Source organism: Grosmannia clavigera (assembly GCF_000143105.1).
Source record: "Grosmannia clavigera kw1407 unplaced genomic scaffold GCSC_156, whole genome shotgun sequence".
Lineage (NCBI taxonomy): Eukaryota > Fungi > Ascomycota > Sordariomycetes > Ophiostomatales > Ophiostomataceae > Leptographium > Leptographium clavigerum.
This window is the reverse complement of record NW_014040784.1, coordinates 1261895-1285553: the sequence shown is the minus strand read 5'-3', so window position 1 is coordinate 1285553 and position 23659 is coordinate 1261895. Positions and strand designations below refer to the sequence as shown.

Here is a 23659-nt window from a genome sequence, read left to right as displayed (position 1 = left end):
GGGGCAAATGGTCAGACAGATCACGCTGGCGAAACAATTCACTCGCAGCGCACGCACATGGTGGCGTGTGTGGACGTGCGTAGGACTGTCAAAAAAGCTGGCTGGCTGTCGTCTGCAAACCCGTTTGCATGCAGAACGAAGACCGTCTTTAGTGGCCCCCGGTTTAGTCACCTGACCCCTCCCGCTAACTGCAGCTTTAGTCAGCACCGTAAGCATAATCGCCGCCGAGGTAGCCTTGCGGCGTGTGCGCCCCTCAAACCACGTGACCGAATTGCCGCTCTTCTTCTCTCGATCCTGTCGTCCGTCGTCTATATCTCGGTCCAACTCCCGGCTTCCTGTTTCTTGTTCTCTTTGCACGCATTGTCTCTTCTGTTTTCCGCACGCCTCTCTGCCACGTCTGTCGCAACGCACACACCATGGTTTCCCGCGCTGCCCCGCTCGTCTTCCCGGCCACGGCACGCCACACGGCGACGGTGATCTTTGCCCACGGACTGGGCGACTCCGGCCACGGCTGGGCTGCTGCTGTCGAGAACTGGAGGCGTCGCCAGCGGCTGGAGGAGGTCAAGTTTGTGCTGCCGCACGCGCCCAACATTCCGATCACGGTGAACGGGGTATGTGATGCTGGGACTGGGATGTCTAGACTCCTGACGGTTGTCTGACAATTCGCTGATCTTCTAGGGCATGCGCATGCCGGGATGGTATGACATTGTAGGTTGATCTAGGTCCTGTTGACGTTGACCTCTCCTCCTTCTCTCCCCCCTCTCACATCGCCCAGGTTTCCTTCGACAGCCCGGGCACCAGCCTGCGCGACAACGAGGACGAGGCCGGCCTCGTCGCCTCACGCGCCTACTTCCACCAGCTGGTCCAGCAGGAGATCGATGCCGGTGTGCCGGCCGAACGCATCGTCCTCGGCGGCTTCTCGCAGGGCGGCGCCATGGCCATCTTTGCCGGCATCACGAACCCGCGGCGGCTGGCCGGGATCGTGGCCATGTCCACGTACCTGGTGCTCTCGCAAAAGATCGAGTCGAAGTACCTTCCTAGCCCCAACGCCAACGCCTACACGCCCGTCCTCTGGTGCCACGGCACTGCCGACCCGGTCCTGCCCTACAAGATGGGTGAGCTGTCACGTGACGCCCTGCGCCGCATGGGCTATCCTGTCGAGTGGAAGTCGTATCCGTGAGTGTGCGCCAAGAGAATAAAGACAGACAGGACCGTCACTAACTAGACATAGCGGCATGGCCCATTCTGCCCTCCCCGAGGAGCTGGACGACGTCGAGTCCTTCCTGTTCCAGGTCTTGCCGCCACAGGCAGGAGGAAAACAGGAGCTGTGAAGTAGTGGTGCACAGTGGTATCAGTTAGTATTGTTAGTGCTGTTTGCCTTTAGCGTCAGTTCTATTAGGTCTGTCAGAATGCTTCACAACTCACCAGATATTGCTCTCTTATGGCAGAAATAAAGCTATACACAAAAGGACGAATCCGAGACTCCTTGATTTACAACCCATCTAGATGTTTCCGTCTCCGTCTTGTTGTCTTTCCTTCGCATTTCCTTATCTTCTCTCATCTCTCCTTTCTCGTCTCGCTTCTTCATCTTGTCTCCTCTCCTTCTCTGTCTCTCTCCTTCTCTTGTCTCCTCTCCTTCTCTTGTCTCCTCTCCTTCTCTTGTCTCCCCTCTCTCTCTCACCCTCTCTCTCACCCTCTCTCACCCTCTCTCTCACCCTCTCTCTCACCCTCTCTCTCACCCTCTCTCTCACCCCCCCTCATGCGTCAAACTCTATAATCCGCTCCGTCGTCGGACTCATCACAACATCTCCTACATCGGGCCGATCGCTGCCCACGGCTCCGCCACTGTGTCCGCCGTCTGCCTCCGCATCTGCGCCTTCAAGCAGCGCCAGATCCGACGACCGCACGCTCGGCCGTCGTCCCAGTCCACTGCCCACGCTGCCTCCACCCAGACTGCCGCTGCTTCCATGGCCGCCTCCACCGCCACCTGCTCCTCCAGCTGCGCCACCCGTCGTCACCGCCAGGTCGTCGTCGTCGTCGTCGTCGGCTCCGGCCCCTCCGGCACCCCCTTCGCCTGCTCCCTCCTGGTCGAGCTCCCGCTGCGCGTCCTCCATCCGCTTTCGCACTTCGGCCGCCACCCGCATCCCGTCCGTCACGATGTTGTCCAGCACGCCCCGAAGCCCACGCGATGCCCCCGAGATCGCCTGGCCCGTTTGTAGGCCCGGTGACAATGGTGGCCGACCAACTCCGACACGTGACCCAAACGCCCCCGGCACGCCGTTCCCACCGCTGACACCGCCCACCACTCCCACCGTCCCGCTGGCACTCCCCAATGCTGCCGCTGCCGCCCGACCGGCTCCGATGCCTAGGTTCGCAAACGTCGTCAGCGCGTTCGCCGCTCCGTAGCCACCGCCTCCCGACGGCGCCGAGTTCGACGCCACCCCGTCCACAATGTGGAACGACGCCGGGAACGACGATTCAAAGAACTGCTCCAGCAGCTCGTCCGCCAGCACCACCATCCGGAACGTCGGCAGTGTGATGTGCATCGGGTTCATCGGATCCAGCGCCACGTTCGCCCGCTCCGACTGCACCTTGGACACCACTCTCCGTCCCGGACGTCCTGTCGACTGAGCTGCCGGCCTCTGCTTCGGCACGTCACCGCTGAGCAAGTCCACTGGCCCGTCGTCGTCGGCGGTCTCGTCATCTTCGTCATCGCTGTCCCCAATATCAAACGCGTTTGGTGGCGCCAGTTCGTCCACCTCATCCACCAACAACGATTCTTCTCTTTCTTTTTTCCTTTCTTTTTCTTTCTCCTCTCTCTCCCTCTCCCTCTCTCTCTCCTCCTCCCTCTCCTCCTCCTCTTGTGCCGTGTGGTCTGGGTCCGCATACTCGAAACACCGCCGTATAAACGCACTCACGCTGCCGAGGAACCGTTCGTTGACCGTCGTCTCCATCGCCCCGGGCAGGCCGTTGAGGCTGCCGGCATCCGATGTTGTCGCTGCTGCTGATGCTGCTGCTGCCGCCTCGGCCGCCGCCTGATTCTCCGGGCTGAGTGAGCCCTCGAGTCCGCGTCTCGACACGAACAGCAGCGTCTCCGACATGCGCAGGATGCCTTCGCGGTCAACCCGGCCGTCGCCGTCATCGTCGTACAGCTCAAAGAAGTAGTTGATCGATCCCATGATGTCGCGCTTTCCCTTGATGCGCGCGATGCCACTGACAACGTTCTGCAGCGTCAGCGCCCCGCTCGCGTCCTTGTCCCAGCGCGAGAATAGCCGTCGGAGGAACTCGTGGTTCGCCGGCTCCGGCCCTGCGCCCCAGGGTGACATCATCGCTGCTGCTGCCGCGCTGCTGCTGCTGCCACGCAGCGACGCAAAGTACGACGCTGCTGCTGAAGCCGCCGAGAAGGATGCCGCCGCTGCTGCTGCCTTGTCCTTTTCCGTCGAGTCACGGCTCGCTGGCGCGTCTGCAATCGCCCATCGCGCCATGCCGGCCAGGAACTCGCGGAACGCGTCGTAGTCCATCTGGCTCGTGCTCGATCCCAGTCCAACGCGGCCGGCCTCCCCTGCATGCGCCTCCTGGGGAGACATGACCGACCCGGCCGATGCTGCCAGTGCTGCTGGCCCCGTCGTCGTGATGGTCAGCTTGCCCAGCGACTGCTGCTTGGCCGCCCGCCGCTGCTTCTGCTGCTGTAGCTGCTGCTGGTGGTAGTGTTGCTGCTGCTGGTGGTAGTGCTGCTGCTGCAGCAGATGTCGTTGCTGCCGCTCGTATAGCACGCCGTAGAACCGGTCGTACAGGCCGCCCAGCTCGTCCGTGCTCAGCACCTTGCTCTCCGGACCCAGGTTGCGGATTGCCGTGCGCTTGGTAAAGTTCTCAATGTTATTGAGTACCGCCTCCTTGTTCTTCTGCCGCAGGTCCGCAATCGTCGCGTTCGTGATGCCCGAGAACTCCTTGAACGCCACCACCATCAGCTCCTGGAACCCGCCCGTGACCGCCCGCAGCTTCGGGTTGTCCGACCGCGGGTGCGCTGACTCGTCCAGCCGCGAAAAGTACGTCTTGAGCACCGAGATGAAGGCACCGTCGTCCGCCGCGTCCAGCAGCTCCTCGCCGTTGATCCGCAGAATCGCCAGCCCCACCTGGAACAGCACCTTGGGGCCCTCGACAAAGAACACGTCCAGCACGCGGAAGGCAAACACCAGCGGCATCGAGTTGATGTACAGCGACAGGAACCACGGCAGCGACACCACCGACAGCTGTACATCGCTGCGCACCAGGTGCTCCCAGATGATCGGCATCGTCTTCTCCACCACCGACTCAAACACCTTCTGGTCCAGCAGCGTGCCGTACATGGTCGTCGAGTAGTAGCCCGGCACCAACCGGTCGCACAGCGTCGACAGCAGGAAGAACGCCTGCGACTCCGACATGTAGATCAGCAGCGCCGCCACCACAATGTTCATCGCCTGGCAGTAGCCCACCTCCTCGTTGACCCAGCTGTACGCCGTCAGCACCCGCCGCAGCCGTCCGATCCCGTCCTCACTCTGGAACCCGGCGTACTCGGGCAGGCTGCGGTTCAGGTCCTTCTCGATCTCGTCGATCGCCAGCGACTCGCGCCCGTCAAACTCCGCCAGCGTGTCCGCGTACATGGTCGGGTTCTCCAGCCGCAGGTAGATCGACCCCGACGTCTGCTCCCAAATCTCGCCGCGCAGCCGGTTCGGCAGCCCCACGCGGATCAGCTTGTAAAACGTCGGCTGACGCACCAACGTCACGTTGCGCCCGTTGTCGCGCAGGTATTCCGCCCATAGCCGCATCTTGGCCCGGTCCCGCAGTTTCTTCGCGTCGCCTGGGTAGCGGAACACCATTCCCAGACCCGCGTCTGGCGGCGACACCGTCGTCTTGCGCTCCTCTGGTCGCAGCAGGTACTCCGAGTAGCACTCGGACACCACCTGCCGCAGCCGCCCGATGTGGCCCACGGCTGCCCGCAGGCCCTTCTTGAGCCCGTCGCAGAACCGCTCGCATGCCTGCCGCGAGCTTGCCAGCTCGATCGTGATGCGCTGTTCCCGCGCCGGCGTCGTCGCCTTGACTTCCGCGTCTTTGGGCCCGTCGTACAGCAGCCCATTCCACGACGTGATCGACAGGCAGAACTGAAACGACTGCGTATGTAGCCGTTCCACCCGCCGGATCGCCACCAGCGGCAGTGTGAAGCCCTTCCCGCTCGGACCCTCGCCGTGCGTCTGGCCCGTGAACGCGGATGCTGTCGCCTGGCTGGCCGCCGGAAGGAAGCTCGAGGGGGATGTCGAGAAGCAGAGGTACGACTCCGACAGGTGCAGACGGCCGGCGTACCGATACGCTGCATGGGGCCCACCCCCCGAAACGACCCCGATGGCGTCTTTGTCGGCTGGTGGCAGCGTCAGCTCGGCTGCGATCTCGTGCAGGGGGTGCTGCGTTGTCGGCAGCCGGAATTGGGCCTGGAAGAGGGACGCCTTGGACGGGTGTTTCTTCGAGTCACCGCCGCCGGTGAGGCCTGCGAGGAAGCCAGCAGGGGCTCCTGGCGAAGCTGACGACGACGCGTTGGTCGCCGCATTGGGGTCGAGCAGCTGCTGAGCGCGCTGCACAAAGTTGGAAAAGTTCATCGTCGCAGGAAGGTCGGCGGCACGGATAGATCAAAGGCACAGCTGTACGAGTCGGCGAGTCGGACGTCGTCGCTCTCTCGTATGTCTCGATCTGGCTCGTCTTCTTGTCCAGACTCTCTCTCCTTCAATCTCCTTCCGCCTGCTGAGAGAATGGCAAAAAACCGAAAGGTCGGTGTGGCGTTGTTTTTTATCGCATCTCCTCGATCGCTCTTCCGGAACGAGTCTGGATGCCCTGACGAAGAAGGGATGATAACGGTCGGGTCGATGGGAACGGTCGCCTCGACACGATTGCGTGGGCGGATGCAATGGAGGGACCCAGCACAGAAGCGGGTTGCAGATGACACGGGATAGTAATCTAGCAATCAGGAGAGCCGAAAGCAGGTGGAATGGTCGATAAGGGGGGGCAACAACGAAGGAAGGAGGAGGCTTTGTCAGACTGTCTCACTCGTTGCTTCTGCTGTGGTGTTGCAGTCAGCTATTTACGGCTCGCTCGGTGGGGTGGAATCTCGTCCTCCATAGCGCTGCTGAGCTAACAGCGCATTTTAGCTTCTAAATTGCTCCAGGCTGTGGCAGGTGCCACTAACCTACTCAGTCCTACGAGAGTACGGAGCACGGAGCACGGAGTATTCGTATCTTAATACTGCTTCCCCAGACGCAATGGTACGGCATCTAGTCATGCTTGCTCGTAAAATTGGCCCTGTCAAGCTTGCCAGGCTGGTTTGCCAGCCGTCCCTTCTATTGGCTACAGGGATTGTCATGTGACTGAACATTGACACGGTTGATCATAATCGGTAACTTTGCAATTTGTGCCATTAGACGACTGGGAACGGTGCACGCTAACAAAAGTCTACTCGGAATCGGCTGACTTGGACAGACAGCAATAGCCTCCCACCGCACTCGACACCCTCTACTTCTCAACAGCACCGAAGCAACTGGAAGGGTTAGCACAAGCTCGAGCGAACAGGAAGAAGCAGAGAAGCAAAACTCACGTCTCCATAATAATGCCGGTAATGCGGTAGGGGTCGGCGTTGCTGGCCGGGCGGCGATCCTCAAAGTAGCCGAAGCCCTGGGCACCGACCTCGCGGGGAATGCGGATAGAAGCACCGCGGTTGGCGACACCGTAGCTGAACTGGTCGATGGCGCCCGTCTCGTGCCGGCCGGTCAAGCGCTTGTCGTTGTCCTCGCCGTACACGGCAATGTGCTCCTTGTGGCGGCCCTCCAGCTTCTTGATGGCCTCCTCAATGAACTTCATGCCACCCTCGACACGCATGGCCTTGGTGGAGAAGTTGCTGTGCAGACCGGCACCGTTCCAGTCACCCGGGATGGGCTTGGGGTGGAACGACACCTTGGCGCCGAGATCCTCCGCAATGCGGTGCAGCATGAAGCGCGACACCCACAGGTGGTCGCCCATCTCGATGCCCAAGCAGGGACCAACCTGGTACTCCCACTGGGCCGGCATGACCTCGGCGTTGGTGCCGCTGATCTTGATGCCGGCGTACAGGCAGGCCTTGTAGTGGGCCTCGACAATGTCGCGCTGCACGACCTTGCCGGCGCCAACACCGCAGTAGTACGGGCCCTGGGGGGCCGGGAAACCGTTCGCGGGCCAGCCGTACGGGCGGTCGTTGAGGTCCAGCAGGGTGTACTCCTGTTCCAGGCCGAACCACGGCTCAAGCGCCGCGTGGGCCTCCATCAACTTGGCAGCCTCGTGGCGGTAGTTGAACTTGTTCGGCGTCCCGTCGGCGTTCCAGCACTCGCACAGGACAAGGATGTTGGGGGCCAGGAGGAAGGGCGACGGGAACACCGCCACGGGCTTCAGGTACACGTCCGAGTTGTCACCAGGCGCCTGGCCGGTGGAGGAGCCATCAAAGTTCCATATCGGGAGGTCGCTGACGGAGTAGTCCTTCTCCTTGAGCGTCTGCGTCGAGAGAGGTCGACATTAGCGGGGCTGCTCATCGCGCGCTTTCGGGTGAGAGAAACCTACCCGGCTCTTGGAACGGGTCTGGCCCTCGGAGTCGATCCAGATGTACTCAGCGATGAGGCTGCCCTTCTGGTCGAGGTTGAGGTACTTGGCGACCTGTATGGGAATGTGGCATTAGCATTCTGCTACGGCCGTATTTCGGCGGAGCTCCGGCACCAATCGTCCGATCGGTTGGGGGGTTCGTATGCTTAAGCTTACCGCAGCGGTGTTGGAAATGTGTAGCTCGGCCTGGTTGCAGCGCGTTCGAGTTAGCCACTGAATGAGTCATTCATGAAGTAGAGGAATGAATATGTATCAGGTGTCGCTGGACATCTTGGCTCGATAGCTCTCTGATGTGATCGGCAACAGACCACCTGATCAACCGGACAGCTACCTGACCAAGGGCAAAAAGAAGACGAAGACGACACAGCGTTGGACTTACCATGATTGCGGTGGTGTGAGGAGTTAAGGATGAAGATCGGAACAAGGAGGGGTGAAAAGAAGAGAGAGGCTGAGGGAAAATAAGGCGAGGAAGTAGCCTGGGAAATAGGGGGGTTGGAGCGGCGAAGACGGCTTTTTTATCTACGACGGCCTCGCCAGAGTTCCTTTCATTGCCATGTGCACTATTAATGACTCCGTATTATCGCACAGTGGCTTCGTACTGGTACATAACACAGGCAGGCGCGGGCGAGCTGGATTACTGGCCTGCGTCGGGTGGGGCAAGGCCTTTTTCTCCTTGTGGGAAAAAAATAGTGTCAAAGTGGGGGGGGGGGAACTACGGCAAGAGGGGGATAAAAAGGTACCCCAAGTAAAAATAAATCTGGCCACTTTCCCTGCGCTGTTAGGGCGAGAGAGATAAGCCGGCTGTCCCAGTGTTACGACGTTGAGGCCGGTAAGAAGAGTGCAGAGCACGTCCTCGGCCTTGTCCTGAGAAGCACCGGTTTGCTGGGAGTTGGGGGAGACCAGATTCCGATTCTGGTCAGTGGCGGATGTCAGAGGGGTGAGCGGGGAGTGGTGCACGTGTGGTAATGCGTAATATAGGCTCACCCGAAGAGGTAGGAGTACTCGGCCTGCATGTACCCATCCGCTGGGCGGCGGCTTGCGCTACGTAACCGCTAGCGCACCAGCGGGCACCAGAGCCAATAGCGGGCGCGTTTGATATCGAGGGGGGCAAGGCAGCAGTTCGAGGAATGTCTCGAACAGGGCCAGTGGGACAGTCGGCCGGGCATCTGCTCCGAGCAGCACGCTGGACAGGCTCACGGAGTGCGAGCATACGGAGTATGCATGCCGTTTAATTGCGACCGGCATGCAGGTCAAGGACCGAGACAGGGACACAGGCTGCTGGTCCGTGAGAGTCTTCGTCTGGGGCAGGACGTGGGGTCGGCCGGGCTCATCCCATCCATTGAGAGCACCTCGATTGACGACAAGCGAGGTAGACGGAACTGCGCCGAGGCGACCAGGGCCAGCCAGCCAGCTATCCGGCGGTTGCCAGCCCACTTACAGCCAAGCCAGCCTATGGTCAGCGAGCTATTTCCCGCAATCCAAAGCAAAACGCCGTTGCTTCTCCGTAGTCCGCAATGGATCCCTCCTGCTGGCCCGTTGCCCGTCGGCTGCCCCTACTCGGTGTCACTTTCAACATTTTGGGCCCGGACATTCCACGCTCGTGATGCGGCCATACGTTGCGTTTCCGATGGCCATATATGTCGTAGTAGAAGAGCGGCAAAAATGCCAGAAACGGTAGAGAGGGGCACGGCGCAACGAAGAAGAAAAAAAAAAGAAAAAAGAAAAAAGAAAAAGAAAAAGAAAAAAAGGCTCACGTCTGGCCAAGCTCATCGTGTACCCCACGCGCCTTTCCCATTTCACGCTTCTTCCTGTGCACGCGACATCGGAGGCGGCCAGCCGGCCGCTGGGCAGCCTTGGTTGGGGGTGCCGGAGTAGCTCGTTTTCACGACGGCACCCAGAGGCCGGCGCAGGCAAACCCCGTCAGGAAATGAAACTTGTCGTGAAAGTATCTCCCTCGTACTGCACGCCTGCGTATTTGCCTCTCTTGCTGATGCCAATTTGCCATGCCGGGATCTACTGTTGCCTCGCTGGACGCTTCCTTTCCCCGCCGTCAAATAGAATGGCATCATGCTTCTCATCAGGTAACAATCTCCAATCCCATTACTCTTGGCCCTTGCTTCGAGGGGGTAGTTGAAAATACGTCGTAGGCCATTCGTGGTTTGTCGGCCGAGCCGCAGCCAATTGTCTTTGTGGACAATATCTTATCGGCAGCCCATCATTGGCTCGTTACCCAATTCTTTTACACTGACACCGAACGGAGACAAAGCCCGGCGACAAGCGCAGACAGTGTGTATTCACAGTGCCCGCTCTTTCCAGCCACAGCGCACCGCCTCTTCCCTCTTCCTCGGGCTGGCAGCCGAGGATGGTCGCCTGTGCCCGCTCCCCCTTTTGCCAAAGGCGGTCTAGACGCTTGTCAGCTCCTGATTCTGCCGATGTCCCTTTTGGCTGCCATTTCGCCGTGCGCCACCGCCGAGGCGCGGCAAGTTGCGATGTTTTGTACGAGTACTCCGTAGCGTGCTGGCGTGTTGCGGAAGGCACGGCTGGCCACCAGAATGCTTGCCCTTTTTGCACAAATGGAAGAGGACTAGAACGGGGTGGGTAAGCTGAATAAGCCGAAAAAGAAGGGGAAGTCCGGCTCGTAGCAGAGACGCAATTGAAGCCCAAGATGGCCGTCGGTTTGCAGGCAGCTGTCCCGGCGAGCGGGATGCCGCCGCGCGCTCGACAAGTCGGGCTGCTTGCTGCTGCCAGGACAGGGCAGCAACGGCTGGCGCCAGAGACGGCTGAGCGGCTGGGCTGTCTCTTCCAGGCAGGCCAGGCCCCCCTCTCCCAGGCCTAAAAGAGCTAATCACACGTTAATACGAAGTAAGTACATAATCAGAACCGCCCAAGAAGCATCTTTTGGGCCGATGCCCCTCCACACACGGACTCTTCATCGCGCAGATCGACGCTGTCTCCAGTTTCTGACCCCTGGCCTCTCGGACGACGTCTCAGACCTGTCTCCTGTTCAAAAGAGAGAAAAGGGGAGGGCAATCGACGACAGCGATATATCCCTCGACTCGCCCCTTGTCATTTTACTGGCTAGGCTCCTAGACTCCTGCCTCTTTGCCTCTTTGCCTCCGCTGCTGCTGCGCTGTTCCGCATGAGCCGGCTCGTCGTCGCGAGCAGATTACGGAGTGGTTGTCGCGAACTGAAAGGCAGTCAACAAAGTGAAACGGGTGGGGCCTCTGACAAGACGACAGGAACCCCCTGTCTTTTGGCTTCTTCTCTTCTTCTGCCCATTCCTCCGCATTGGCTGTTGATCCAACGCGCCAACTTCGTCCGACAACAGAGGGGACGAGGGCATACATGCTGTGTCCCACTCTCGCGCCAGAAGCACCCATTTCGTCTCGCGAATTTCGACATCCTTCTCCAGCATGGCCATGACCGCGATCCACGCTGTGCCGGCGAATACGGGCGGCGGTGGCAGCAGCAACGGGGGCCTGTGGACGCCGCCTGCCGGGTTCAAGAGTGCCCGGACGTCGACGGCAGGCATGGTGGTCGGCAGCATACCAATAGGAACAGGAAGCAGCAATGGCTGTACAGCCGACTCTAAGAGGGACGCGAGCGGCCCGTTGGGGTCAGGAAAACATCCGGCCGACTATGTGCGCATACGCACGCTCGGAACAGGTGGGTTCAAGGAGGAAGAAGGGGAGGAGAGGAGAAGAGAAGAAGAGAGTGCGAAGGAAGAAAGTCGCTGACCTTGCAGGCACTTTTGCTCGCGTCTGCCTGGTCCGACGAGCGCATCCACGCGACGATGCCGAGGCACAGCAGGTGTTTGCGCTCAAGATGCTGCGCAAGACGGCGGTGATCAAGCTGAAACAGATCGACCACGTGCGACACGAGCGGCAGATCCTGCAGGACGTGGCGGGCCACCCGTTCATCACGACGCTGCAGGCCTCCTTTTCGGACCACGACTTTCTATACCTGCTGCTAGACTACGTTCCCGGTGGCGAGCTGTTCAGCTATCTGCGCAAGTTCCGCCGCTTCGACGAGGCGACGGCGCGCTTCTACGCGGCCGAGATCGTGCTGGTGCTGGAGTACCTGCACGAGCAGCAGGACGGAGTGGCGTACCGCGACCTGAAGCCCGAGAACCTGCTGCTGGACGCGGCTGGCCACGTCAAGCTGGTGGACTTTGGCTTTGCCAAGCGGCTGGGCGGTGGCCGTCTGCACCAGCAGAAGAAGCAGGCAGCTGCTTCGGGCGATGTTCCGATGGAGGACGCCATAGCAACAGCCGATCCGGCCATCGAGACGTACACCCTGTGCGGCACGCCCGAGTATATCGCGCCCGAGGTGATCCAGAACATGGGCCACACGACAGCCGTCGACTGGTGGGCATTGGGCATCCTGGTGTACGAGTTCTTGACGGGCTATCCGCCGTTCTGGCATCAGAATCCGCTGGAGATCTACCGACAGTACGTTTCCTCTCTTTCGCTGTACTCTTTCCAGTGTTCTTCTAACTCCCCCCCAGAATCCTGGAAAAACCGGTCGTGTTCCCCCACGACCCCGTCATCTCGCCGGCAGCCCAGGATATTGTGCGCCAGCTGTGCACGGTAGACCGGTCGCTGCGGCTGGGCAACATCAGTGGTGGTGCGGCGCAGGTGCGGGCACACCCGTTCTTTGCCGGCGTCGACTGGGACGCGCTATACGAGCGACGACAGGAGGGCCCGATCCAGCCGCGGGTGCGGTTCAATGGAGACGCACAGTGCTTTGACATATATCCGGAAAACGACGTCGACTTTGAGCCATACACGGACGACATGGCGGCACAGTACGACAAGTTCTTTATCGACTTTTAGACCTGGCTCTGGCCAGATAGAGGGGGGCGGGATGGGATGGACTCTTGTTTTCAGCGCTGGCTACGGCCAAGGTGCGGTATTCTGGCGAGGATGGGCGTATGGTGCTTTACGTGTGTGTATTTTTTGGTTTAGGGGGGCCCCTTTTTGCTTTTGCTTTGTCATCCTTTTGCATTCTCTTTTTGGTTCCCTTTATCAGCACGAGCGACGCGACGTAGACACGCACCGATGACGAAGTATGAAAGGGCGAGGATGAGATGAGGATAGAGAGAAGTTAACGGTATAGAGGAGAAAGTACGGCATGTCGTAATCAGGCAGCAGGCAGCACCCATAGACGAACATGCAAATCATCATGGGCATTTCTAGATATAGGGAGTATGATGGGGAAATGTAGTTGTGCTCTTCTAGTCGACCTCTTGTCGTCGTCGTGCTCTTCCAGTCGTCCTCTTCTCTCGTCTCCCTCTATCCTCTCCTCCCATTCCCCTACTGCACCATCCCGACCCAGACCCAGTACGTGCCCACGGTCAGCACCACGGCCGTGGCAATCGCAATCGCTCCACCCCGTGTGTTGAACAGCAGCATGCCGCAGCCGGCGAGAAGCTCGCGCCGTCGTGCCTGTGTCCGGCGATCCCACGCGTCCGTGTCGATGGGCACGGGCAGGTGGCTGCGCGGATCACGGACGGCCCCTGCCTCGCCTTCCGGGCTCACCGCATCCGCATCCGCATCTTCTGCCTCTTCGACGCTCCCGCTCTCGCTCCCGCTCTCGTCGGCCTCCTGTCGACCTCGTCGGCCCAGCAGCGGCACGCGTGCCCGCAGAAACACCGGCTGGTGGTCGCTCGTCCGCATCACCGGCAGCGATGCGTATCGCGCCACCTGCACCTCCGGCTGGCTGCTGCTGCTACTGCTGCTGCTGCTACTGCTGCCATTCTTCCGCCGCCACCGCCGCTTCGCCGCCGCCGACACGTCCAGGTACAGCACCCGATCGCACCAGCTGGGCCATCGATGCGACGCGTACTTCCACGGCACTGGCGCCCTGCTGCCGTCCTCACCCTCGCCTTCACCATGCGTCTCCCGCCACGCCCGGATCTCGGCCGCGTTCTGCGCCTCGACCGCGGCCTCGGCTCCCTCGAGCACGTCAAACTTGTACGTCGGCGGAAACGTGATGACGGCCTCGCGCATGCCGTGGAAGGTGCGACCGGTAAGCCGCTCCTGATTGAGCTGGTCACGTGCCAAGAAGTCCGACCACGTGTTGGTCGTAGGAAAGACGGCGCCGGCCGGAGGCCTCGTCGCCTCCGTGCGGTAGTTGAGGTCGCCGGCGACGAACAGCAGGCTGTCCGGCCGGAAGATGGACATGTCGTGCAGTCGCCGCCGGATGTCGGCCGAACGAAGAGCCAGGCTGTCTGTCGTTTCCGCTGCCGTTCCGGCCGCTCGTCCGTCTTCCTCTCGGCCACCAGCATCACCCCCCACCCCTTCACTTCCTCCCAGCAGCAGCCAGGCATCATCGCCGGCTGCGTCGGCCGCATCGGCCTCGGCCTCCTCCTCGGGCGTCTGGGGCGCGCTGGCCGCCTCGTCGCGCGTCCGGCCCTGTCGCCCACGACCCAGCGCCTGCAGTGACCCTCGCTCATGCTCTGCTCCGGCCGCCGCGATCGCGTCGTGCGGGTTGCCAAACGTCAGCCCTGCCACGATGCTGCGCCAGTTGGCGTTGCGCCGCCGCACGTTCCACTCCATCGCCGCCAGATGCGTTGCCACAAACGTCAGCTCCGATGCGTCCGAGCCAGCCGAACCGTAAGCCACCCGCAGACCCACGGCTCCCTTGTTTCCCATGTCAGCCACTCCAAAGCCGCACTCGGCCACCTCGACGCTGCGCACCAGGGTTGCATCCCGTGCAAACAGCAGTACTGCCGTCATCCCCACGTTTGCCTGCCGCACCAGCTGGTACGGCTTCATCTTGGCACCGCCTTTCTGTGTCGCCACCAGCGGCGTCTGCCCTGTGTCCGACTCTGCAGCTGTCTGCTCTGAAACTTCCTCCTCGCTCTCGCTCTCGCCCTCGCCCTCGCCCTCGCCCTCGCCCTCGCCCTCGCCGTCCAGCTCCGATGCTGCCCGGTTCAGCGCCTCTTCGAACCGCGCCAGGTACGGCGACAAGAAGTACGAGCCCACAAAGGCATGGCCAAGCGGGCCTACTTCCTGCAGAGAGCTGATCTGGTCAGCAAGAGCGCGTGCAAAGAACGCTTCTGAACCATGCCGTCGGCTGCCAATGTCCAGCTCTGCACGTACAAGACAACAAGATCCGGCAGTGTCGTGCCCGTCTCCTTTGGCGACAAGGCCTCCTGCAAATGGGCTGCAAACACCGGCACCTCGATGGCCGACTTGGCACAGTTGAACGTCAGCAGCAGCAGATCTAGTGAAGCAAACGAGACCATCGTGTCGTGTTCCGGGGCCGCCTGAGAGCCCATTGTGTTGGTGCAGACACGACCACTTTCTGACTTGTTCACAGAACGAATGTTGTCCTGTTGCTTTAAACCCCGTTCTGTGCTGGCGCCCTCTCTCATATAAACTGACTCGCCTGCCGCCACTTCTTGCCAGCTGCCGCCCTGACGTGGGGCGAATCCAACACGCCCTGTGATTGGTAAACTCGTCATCGCCTGAACCTGACGCAGCCTGGAAGTGGGCCGCCTAAGCAAGGTCAGCCGCGCACCACTCGTGCAACTACTTGTCACGAGACCCTTCGCTTCTAGGCCGCCATCCACGCTCCTCCCAAAATGTTTATTTGCTACCTTGTTACTTCAGCCGTACAGAGAGTGTGATTGTCCACGATGAGCCTCGATCAGCAGCATACCCAGAGTCCCGGAGCCGGACAAGGAGCCTCCGAGTCTGCCTAGCGAGGCTCGGCTTGAATGTCCATCGGCCAAATCCTCCCAGCTACCTCATCAGGCAGTGCTGCACGGAAAGTAAGCGCTCTCGATCACGCGCTTTCTTCGTTCCTGTCCCAGCGACCCCCTTCCCCACTTGCAACGATCCGCTTCAAGCCCCCTCTACATCTCTTTGCCATGCAATTTGGTGCCTCCACTCAACCGACAACTCTGGATGAAAACCCCTCGTCCCCTTAATGTGCTATTACCTCCCCAGAAGCGAACTCAGAAGCGAGAGACCCAATCGGAAATGGAAATGTTATGAGAGGTGAATGAGAAGGGTAAAGGAAAAGAGTTCGTGCCAAACAAAGACAAGGAACATAGATCGGGAACGGAAAAAGGAAAAAGGGAAGCAAATGAAAGCATAGAAAAAACAAAATATGACGGAATAAAGCATATGAAAATGGGTGTTGAACCCTGTGACTGATTGCTCCACACGACATAACGTGTGGTGTTTTGGGAAGCGTCAGTGCTGCATTTGTGACCCTGCTGCCTCAAGGAAGGCAGCCCCTTTCCTACTTCGTAATGCAGTTCCACCGTCTCGTTCTCAGTCGGCAGTCGAGTTGATCGTCGTGTTGTGCAACGGAAACAGCACGTAACGCCAACTCTATCTGACTGCAAGCCAATATACGAGGTTGTGCGTCTAGACGAAAAAGGGGTAAGAGTGGGGTGTTCTGAAAAGCAAGAAACTGAGCGGTAAAATTGTAAACACGTGTCGGACAGGGATCGTGGGTCGAGCAGATGCTATCGGGCGGGTTTTGGCGATATCGTGTGTGATAATGCGGTCGGAGTCAGCTGTCAAGGTGATGAGTGCCGCAAGCTCTGCGACAGATCATTGATCGACATCCGTATCCGTCAATATTCCACGATGTGGAAAGAAACTGATCGCGCTAACTGGTGCAGCCGCGCGTCCTTCCAAACCAGGCCTCCAAACAAACATTCGAGCAATCTCAAAGGAAAACAAACAGGAAAAGCGATCTTAGCGGAACAGCGAAATGACGGGTAAACCAGGTGAGACGGTGCCTCAAGCGTGCACCCGTTGCCAGCTATCGGTAGAACCCCGGGGGGATCATACTAGTCAACCGTGTCGTGCACCTAGGCCATCTCACATGTCGGACGTCAACCGCGAGCACCAACGTTCCATGGCTCCCATAGCCATGGTCGTGCTTGCTATCCTGGCCGCTCCCCGAGCTTCTGAACAGAGGATGCTGTCAAGTAGGCTCACAGATAGCAATCACATACGGTCGGCAGGGCCCCGGCTGGCATCGTGAACGTCGCCAATCTTGGCGTTGCGGGGACGGCCACCCGACATCATCTGCGAGCTGTTGCCAGCCTTGACCGCACCGGACTGCGTGGGGTTGCCGGTTGCAGCATCAGTGCGCTGCTTGTCATCAGTAGCGCCAGCAGCCTGGGCGATGGCCTGGGCGTTCTTCTGGTACTTGTACACAGTCCAGTCAAAGACGTAGTCGTACTGGAAGCCCTCACGCACGAACAGGTCGCGGAAGATCTTGCGGAGGTAGCTGTAGTCCGGCTTGTCGTCAAAGCGGAGCGAGCGCGTGTAGTTGAGGTAGATGGCAAACTCGTTGGGGAAGCCGCGGCAAAGAACCTCAGTGGGAGTGGTCATCTTCTTCTCCATGATGCGGTCGTACTTCTGCTTCTTGGTAGCAGCCTTCAGACCCTGCCAGGGGAGCGAGCCACGGCAGAAGTAGAGCATGACGTAGCCCAAGCTCTCCATGTCGTCACGGCGGGACTGCTCGACACCCAGGTGGGTGTTGATCGAGGCGTAACGGGCAGTGCCCGTGAGGTTCTTGTTCTCACGGTAGGGGATGTGGAAGTGAGTCTTGGGGTCACGGTACTTCTTGGCCAGACCAAAGTCAATCACGTTGACCTGGTTGCCACGCTTGCCGATGCCCATGAGAAAATTGTCGGGCTTGATGTCGCGGTGGATGAACGACTTGGCGTGAATGTACTCGATACGCGAAATGAGCTGGTCGGCCAGCAGAAGAACGGTCTTCAGCGAAAACTTGCGGTTGCAAAAGTTGAACAAGTCCTCCAAGCTGGGGCCCAACAGATCCAGGACCATGGCGTTGTAGTCACACTCCGTGCCGAACCAGCGGACAAAGGGAATGCCAACGCCACCAGCCAGTGACTTATACACGCGGGCCTCATACTCGAGCTGGGGGTGCTTGGCCTTGACGCTCTCAAGCTTGATAGCGATCTCCTCGCCCGAAATAATGTTCGTGCCCAGGTAGATGTCACCAAAGGAGCCAGAGCCGATCTTGCGGCCGATGCGGTACTTGTTACCGACGCGGAGATCCTGTACAAGAAAAGAGAGGTTAGCAACGGTAATCTAGTCCTTTGGAAGTGGGTTCAAGTCCCGTTGCGGGCAAAACAAACCATCGTCGTCATTTTCGCTTTTAATTCTTCGGGCAAGCGAAGTTGTTTGATGTGGACGATTATCGTGGTTGTCTGTTTCGAGGCGTTAATCACAAAGCGTCGACTTCGTTGGAGGCAAGACAAAATAGAAAGAAAAGACGACGAGAAGAGGCCGTTGAAGAGAGACAGTATAGAGGAGATGTGAAGAATCAGATGTTTTGGATCCAGATAAGGAAGGGAAGAAGAAACGATCTGAAACACGAATGAAATAATGCACAAGGACTACACAACACTGTCGAAGACAGTATTTGTATACGTATTTTCGGAATGCGGCCGAAGCAGCGGTGAGGCGGCGATGTTGAAAGAGGGAAGGGAGAGACGAAGAGCTGAAAAGAGTCACTTGAGGGAAGGTGAAAAAGCATACGCACTTTTTGGATTGAGGTAATAACCAGGTGGCCTGGTTAATGCAATGGAAGGTTGCCAATTGTCGACAGATTACTGTCGGAGTGAGTCGAATCGAATGAAAGAACGACGTTGTTGCAGAGGCAAGAGAAGTTGGAAGAGAGATGGGGGGAGAAGGAGAAAAGAGGGAAAAAAAGGCGTTGCTGACAGACAGACCGTTGTGGGTTTTGGTGAATGAGAGAGAGCACGAAAGGAAGAGTGGCCAGGGCGGCAAGGGTAATTTGAAAGGGAGGGGGGGTCTGGGCTTGGCTCCAGGCGCGAAAACGGAAGGTTAGGGGGTGGGGGTAGATAATCGGATAGACGGCACCAGCGAGTGGTCACTAAAACTGGGAAAAATTTAGGGAACGGTGGCGAGGCAAAAACCTGCGGAGAGCAGTGGCCAGCGAAGAAGCCAGCGCCGGCATTAATTTAAAGTACCCGGTTTATTTTTTGTAGGGAACAAATGCATCTTACGGTGTACGGAGCACGGATACGGAGAATATCTGCAGACATCTTATAAGGCAGCTAGCCTGTCCCACCGCCAGTTGCAGTGGATGTGCTGCTGTTTGTCACTGGCTTTGTCTGACGGGGAGCAGCATGGCAGGACGTCAAGCAACAGTCCAGGTTCTGTCATTTTTTCGAGGTGTGAGAGTGAGCACAAAATGCGGGCAGGAGGGGGCCAGAGGAAAAGGCGCCCGGCAGGCTGCGGCGGCTAAGACGGTCGGGCACGTCAGTTACAAGATAATATTAATACGAGTAAGATACACTTCGCTGCCCGGATGCGGCCAAATCACGCGTGGCCAGTCCTGTCAGGCCAGAAGAGCGGGGCGATTGGAGACCGGGGAGCTTCATCAGGGGAGAAAGCACTCTCTGGCAACCAGGATTGCCGTGCCCGTTTCTCGTAAGATACGTGCGGCGGAGAAGAAGGAAAGCACAACAAGAAACACGAGGCAGAAGGGTAGCCTGTTCAGCTGCAATCCAGCAGCCAGCAGCCATGCGACACCTCACAGGCTTCCTGATACGTGGTGTGCTTTCGCTGGCCCCTTGGCTTCGCGTGCTGGGCGCCTAAATACTCGTACTCGTACAGTGACGCTCACGCTCGGCACTGTGGAATTACCCGGTTTCGACGACGAGAGCACGGGCAGCAAAGCGTCTCCCCACACGTCTCTGCCCAACACAAGACCGATTCCGAGTGCTACTTCGCACCTACGAGTACATATGTATCGTATTGCGATCGCACCTGCGCAGGCTGGGCGGATAGGCAGGTGGGTGCAGCCGAGAAGGGCAAGTCGGCTGCCACCCCAAATCGAAACAGCCGCCGTGCGGTGCCGACGCGTCGTAATAAGATATATTAATCCATACGACGTAGTAAGATATCTTACGTAGTAAGCTCGGGTGGCATCTGCCAAGCATCCAATTGGTCCGGGCAGTCATGCAGCAAAATACACGTCCGTCGGCCTATTTCGAGGAACCACGTAATGGCCAGAAGGTAGGATCAGCCAGCAGACGAGCTGGCCCTGGTCAGCTGGAGCTCGAAAGGCAGCCGGGCCCCTCTGATCCACCACTTCGGGATGCCTGATCTCAAGTTTTCAACGTGTACATACGAGTAATGACAGCGGAGTTGGGCTCTGTGATGACGGTCGAGCTCTACAGCAGGCCTCACCCATTCCGGCTGGTCGGGTCCGCAAACCTGCGAGTTCGTGCATATCTTAACACATCTTACATACGTAGTCTGAGTTCGAAATTGGTCTGTTCAATATCCTGGCGATGGTACCCGCAATTTGACGTGCGAGTTGCCATTCCAACGATATCGGTGTGCGGACGCTCTGGCCAGTCAATACTCCTTAGAGAACGCGGTGCCCATACCCGTCTTCTCTCACGGCGCTGTCTGCTCGTATGTGCTTTGTGGCAATTGGCCGTGCATCTACGATTATTATCCGCGGCAAAACCTCGGTATAATGCCCGCTAATACATAGCATTAAACGAACAGCATAGCCCCTTTATGCGTACGAGGTAAAAGGGGACTCACAACTCCATTGCAGCCAGCTGCCAAGCAGTAAGAATCCGATCTTACTCCAATTGGAATACGAGTAGCAGGCGGTGAACAAGAGGACTCGTGATGTCTGTCGCATACGAGGCCAGAACAAGACGGCCAATGCCTTCGATTTGTTGGAGAAGTGCAGGCGCTTTTGACCGGATTTACTAAGGGGGGGGAATCTACAGGACATGGAGTATGAAGGCAACACGGAGTATAGTGCGGGAATAAGGAAAGCTGCTGCAGCCAGCTGACCGGGGCTAAAGGGACAAATTTCTCCCCACACACACTCCACCTCTAGAGCCACACGGCAGCATGAGGCTGTATCGTCTTTGCAGCCTTTGCTACTGCGTACATACATAGTATATAGTAGCAAGATGAAAAACTAGATGTAGCATGCAACATAAGTTCGGTGGTGAATACATGGTAAATATTAAAAGGGGGATAGAGAAGATGGAAGAGAAAACGCCAGTAGTTGCGGGGACAGGTAGAAAGAAACTTTTGCAAGGGAGACACATAATTGTTCTCGAATACATGCCTGTCATCTTTGTAAGCAAGGCTACTGCCAGATACAATGAGGCCGCTCCGTACATAGTAGGAAGACACCACGAATGTGATGCGACTTTGCTGCATTTACTACATAGTCTACGGACGTGACTCGTTATGCCAATGCGGTTGTGTACGGAGTGAATCTGTTAAGTCTACTGCACTTCACTTATTGTCAACGATGCCTTTGAGTCTGCAAGGCTATGTCATGACGGGGTTGTGTTTCAAAGTCCAGAAACTGCCCAGGCGAGAATCCCTGGCCAGAGTCACTATTATCCAGCCATCCTGCACACGAGTGCCGAGCCAGTGATAGCCAATCTGCCGCTCGGGCCCCATCTCATCTGCCCCCTCCATCAGCGGAAACCACCGCAGCAGACTGTCCAAGAATTCGTGCATGATTGCTCTGTTCTTTAACTTGGGACCGGGCACAAACTGCAGGTGCGGACGATCATCCACAAAATCACGCATAGCAACCTCGTCATGGTCACTGGCCTCTTGGTCACGCAAAGGAGCCCGGACACCAGAAGCAATCACTGAAGCAGCGACGGCATCGCTCGAAAGCTGGTCTAGTCCGGTCTGGGAAGTCGCAGTGTGGGCCAGTACTTCTCTGGCGGTTGCTACCTTTTGTAGCCAGTCCTTGGAGATGTCTGAGGCCAGTTTGGATGCCGTACGTTTGGCTTCGTCTGCCGAGACGAGCCGTAGCGTAGCCACAAGCTCTGCTGGCTTGCTAAGGTCCTTTCTTACAACGTATTCAACCTCTTGGACATTCTGAAATATGTCTTTCAAGGGCTCTCGAGCCCAAGAGTACCTAGAGTAGTCCTCGCTGTTGATCCAAGTCTCGTAGTAGTTGTAAAAGGCCTTTATCTCTGGAGCTCTCTCCCAGATGTGATTCACTCTGAGATGAAGCGGTAGTTCCTCTGGCTCCTCATCCAGCGCCTGTTCACTAATCAGGGTTTTCGGGTCGTCATTTTCTCCTTCCTCACTCTCTTTTCTGTCATGTCTCTTGGTCTTGGTCTCTTTCTGGAACCCCCCATCAAATTTGGCAATGTATTTTTGGGGCTTCGGTCGTGCCTTCTGCTGGCCATAAGAAAGTTTTTTCCGCAAGTTGCTCACGGGCCCAAAGTCGGTAGCTTCTGCCTGAAGAGGAAACTGTCCATATAGCATCGGCAGTCTGTTGCACGGACAAGACCATGGACGAGTTCCGTAGTCATCGCAACGGCCCCGAACTTGCACATATCGCACTTGGGCTAGGTCGGCAAAGCGTATTTGACATATCAAATTGTTCATCATGTCTGCCGGTTCAGGAACGGCCAGTGCATCTATTGAGTAGTTAAAGTAGACGAGAGTAATGTATCGGTAGCTCACATCGCTCCTGAGGGTGCCATGTTCGTGTCTTAGATGGGATTTGGGTTGCATTGCAAAGGCAAGTTTATAATGTTTGAGAGTCTCGAAGCGGGATTCCGAGGAGATGTATAATGTTTTCGGTGGTGGCTTGTATGTGTACGTGGTATAACTGAAGATATTGGTAGCAGGATTGCTTCTGTTGGAATCACCATTTTTGTTCTGTTCGTGTAAGGGTAATCGGTTGAGTCTCTGTGACGGGATGGCCAATGTTTTGTACCGGTATTGCAGATTGATCACGCGTCGCTCCCATGTCAACTTGTAGATATATACACGCAGTTCTAGCGGTAATGTCATAAAGCCCATGAGACGGTTAAAGGGCATGTCTTCGTCAACTTCAATCCCCATAGTTGGGTATTGTGCAACGCTTTGCTACAGGTGAGAAGGCTTTATTTTAGCAATTACCTTCGTGCTACAGCCAGGACAACATATTTTAGATTGAGGGGTTTGCCCTACCAAGAAGTTTTTGAAGCCGTGGGGGTTTAAGAGCTCAGACTGGGGAGCGATGCTTTCAAGTGGGATGAAGCAAGGTAAGTTCACGGGGTGAAAGAAAGGGAGAATAGTAGGAATAATGTTAATCAGTTTTCGTATATTGTATCGAACGTGTAGCACAGTATTGCTGATTACAATCTGCTTCTACTTCATCTGATATTGATATTATTAGTCATTTTTGCCACAGACGTAGCCGTCATGTCATGACATAGTGCTGCTATCGCGAACAAGACCAAGCAATACAAGCCATTATGCTAGATTCCAAGCGTAGTCTATCTCCTTTGGATAGGAAAGAGCCTGTTTGCCGAGTCTCAATCCCGGGAGTTCGCTCGCGGAGTTGACGGATGGAGAAGCATCATGAACAAGCAGAACAGATCAAACAAGTCGACCTAATGCGGAGCAGAATGCTAGGCGACGAGAAATTCTCCGTCGCTGAGTTTGATAACGACACACAAGACAATGATCCGAGTACACAGGCCGTGGAAAGGCCAGGCCGGAACAGAAACGAAAAAATAGGCAATGCCACAAACACCACACTGTTCCATTGATTCCTACCCGCCTAAAATATGATGCAACCACTAAATGAAAAGTTAATTGCAATTTGGAGCTACCCCTGGTCCTGTAAGTTACCGTGCAAATTAGGTTGCAGCCTTTTCCCGTTCTACGGAGTAGTACCGGACACACGGTGGCACACGCCGGGGCAGGAGCATGTCGTGTAAGGTTGGGATACAGCATAAGGTCTCGTGAATTGGCTGGATCGGCGAGTTGACCATGCGGGGGAGCTCATTGGAAGAAAGCAAAGAGACCTACCTGGAATACGAGAGGCTCGCTACCAGGCTAGAGCATAACGGGTAGTTCTTTAGTAACTAAAAATAAGATAATGTAAGATAATGCTCCGTACTCCGTACTCCATACTCCGTAAGTACGTATCTTAAAATTAGACGCCCAAACAGTGAGGGCGCCAATCCGGCTAATCGAAA

At 57.4% G+C, this 23659-nt stretch overlaps 7 protein-coding genes across 7 annotated transcripts; 2 read left to right on the top strand and 5 right to left on the bottom strand.

Moving 5' to 3' along the window:
• Positions 1-416: 416 nt before the first annotated feature.
• On the top strand, positions 417-1331 carry CMQ_2263 (acyl-protein thioesterase 1; the record flags this gene model as incomplete). Its single annotated transcript, XM_014316221.1, has 4 exons — positions 417-611; positions 679-708; positions 776-1176; positions 1232-1331. The coding sequence occupies 4 exons, from the start codon at positions 417-419 to the stop codon at positions 1329-1331; spliced, it is 726 nt and encodes a 241-aa protein (XP_014171696.1).
• A 426-nt stretch (positions 1332-1757) lies between these two features.
• Positions 1758-5627, bottom strand: CMQ_2448 (GTPase activating protein; the record flags this gene model as incomplete). Its single annotated transcript, XM_014316406.1, has 1 exon — positions 1758-5627. One exon carries the CDS (start codon positions 5625-5627, stop codon positions 1758-1760), a length of 3870 nt encoding a protein of 1289 aa, XP_014171881.1.
• A 907-nt stretch (positions 5628-6534) lies between these two features.
• Positions 6535-8029, bottom strand: CMQ_2412 (glutamine synthetase; the record flags this gene model as incomplete). Its single annotated transcript, XM_014316370.1, has 5 exons — positions 6535-6559; positions 6617-7542; positions 7609-7701; positions 7804-7833; positions 8027-8029. 5 exons carry the CDS (start codon positions 8027-8029, stop codon positions 6535-6537), a joined length of 1077 nt encoding a protein of 358 aa, XP_014171845.1.
• A 3031-nt stretch (positions 8030-11060) lies between these two features.
• CMQ_2177 (cyclic-AMP-dependent protein kinase catalytic) lies at positions 11061-12482 on the top strand (the record flags this gene model as incomplete). Its single annotated transcript, XM_014316135.1, has 3 exons — positions 11061-11313; positions 11393-12098; positions 12155-12482. 3 exons carry the CDS (start codon positions 11061-11063, stop codon positions 12480-12482), a joined length of 1287 nt encoding a protein of 428 aa, XP_014171610.1.
• A 480-nt stretch (positions 12483-12962) lies between these two features.
• On the bottom strand, positions 12963-14932 carry CMQ_2431 (inositol 5-phosphatase; the record flags this gene model as incomplete). The annotated part of the gene is made up of 2 exons (XM_014316389.1): positions 12963-14673; positions 14754-14932. 2 exons carry the CDS (start codon positions 14930-14932, stop codon positions 12963-12965), a joined length of 1890 nt encoding a protein of 629 aa, XP_014171864.1.
• Positions 14933-16622: 1690 nt separating this feature from the next.
• Positions 16623-17797, bottom strand: CMQ_2131 (casein kinase; the record flags this gene model as incomplete). Its single annotated transcript, XM_014316089.1, has 2 exons — positions 16623-17705; positions 17786-17797. 2 exons carry the CDS (start codon positions 17795-17797, stop codon positions 16623-16625), a joined length of 1095 nt encoding a protein of 364 aa, XP_014171564.1.
• Positions 17798-20987: 3190 nt separating this feature from the next.
• CMQ_2221 (uncharacterized protein) lies at positions 20988-21950 on the bottom strand (the record flags this gene model as incomplete). The annotated part of the gene is made up of 1 exon (XM_014316179.1): positions 20988-21950. The coding sequence occupies one exon, from the start codon at positions 21948-21950 to the stop codon at positions 20988-20990; it is 963 nt and encodes a 320-aa protein (XP_014171654.1).
• Between the last annotated feature and the right edge of the window lie 1709 nt (positions 21951-23659).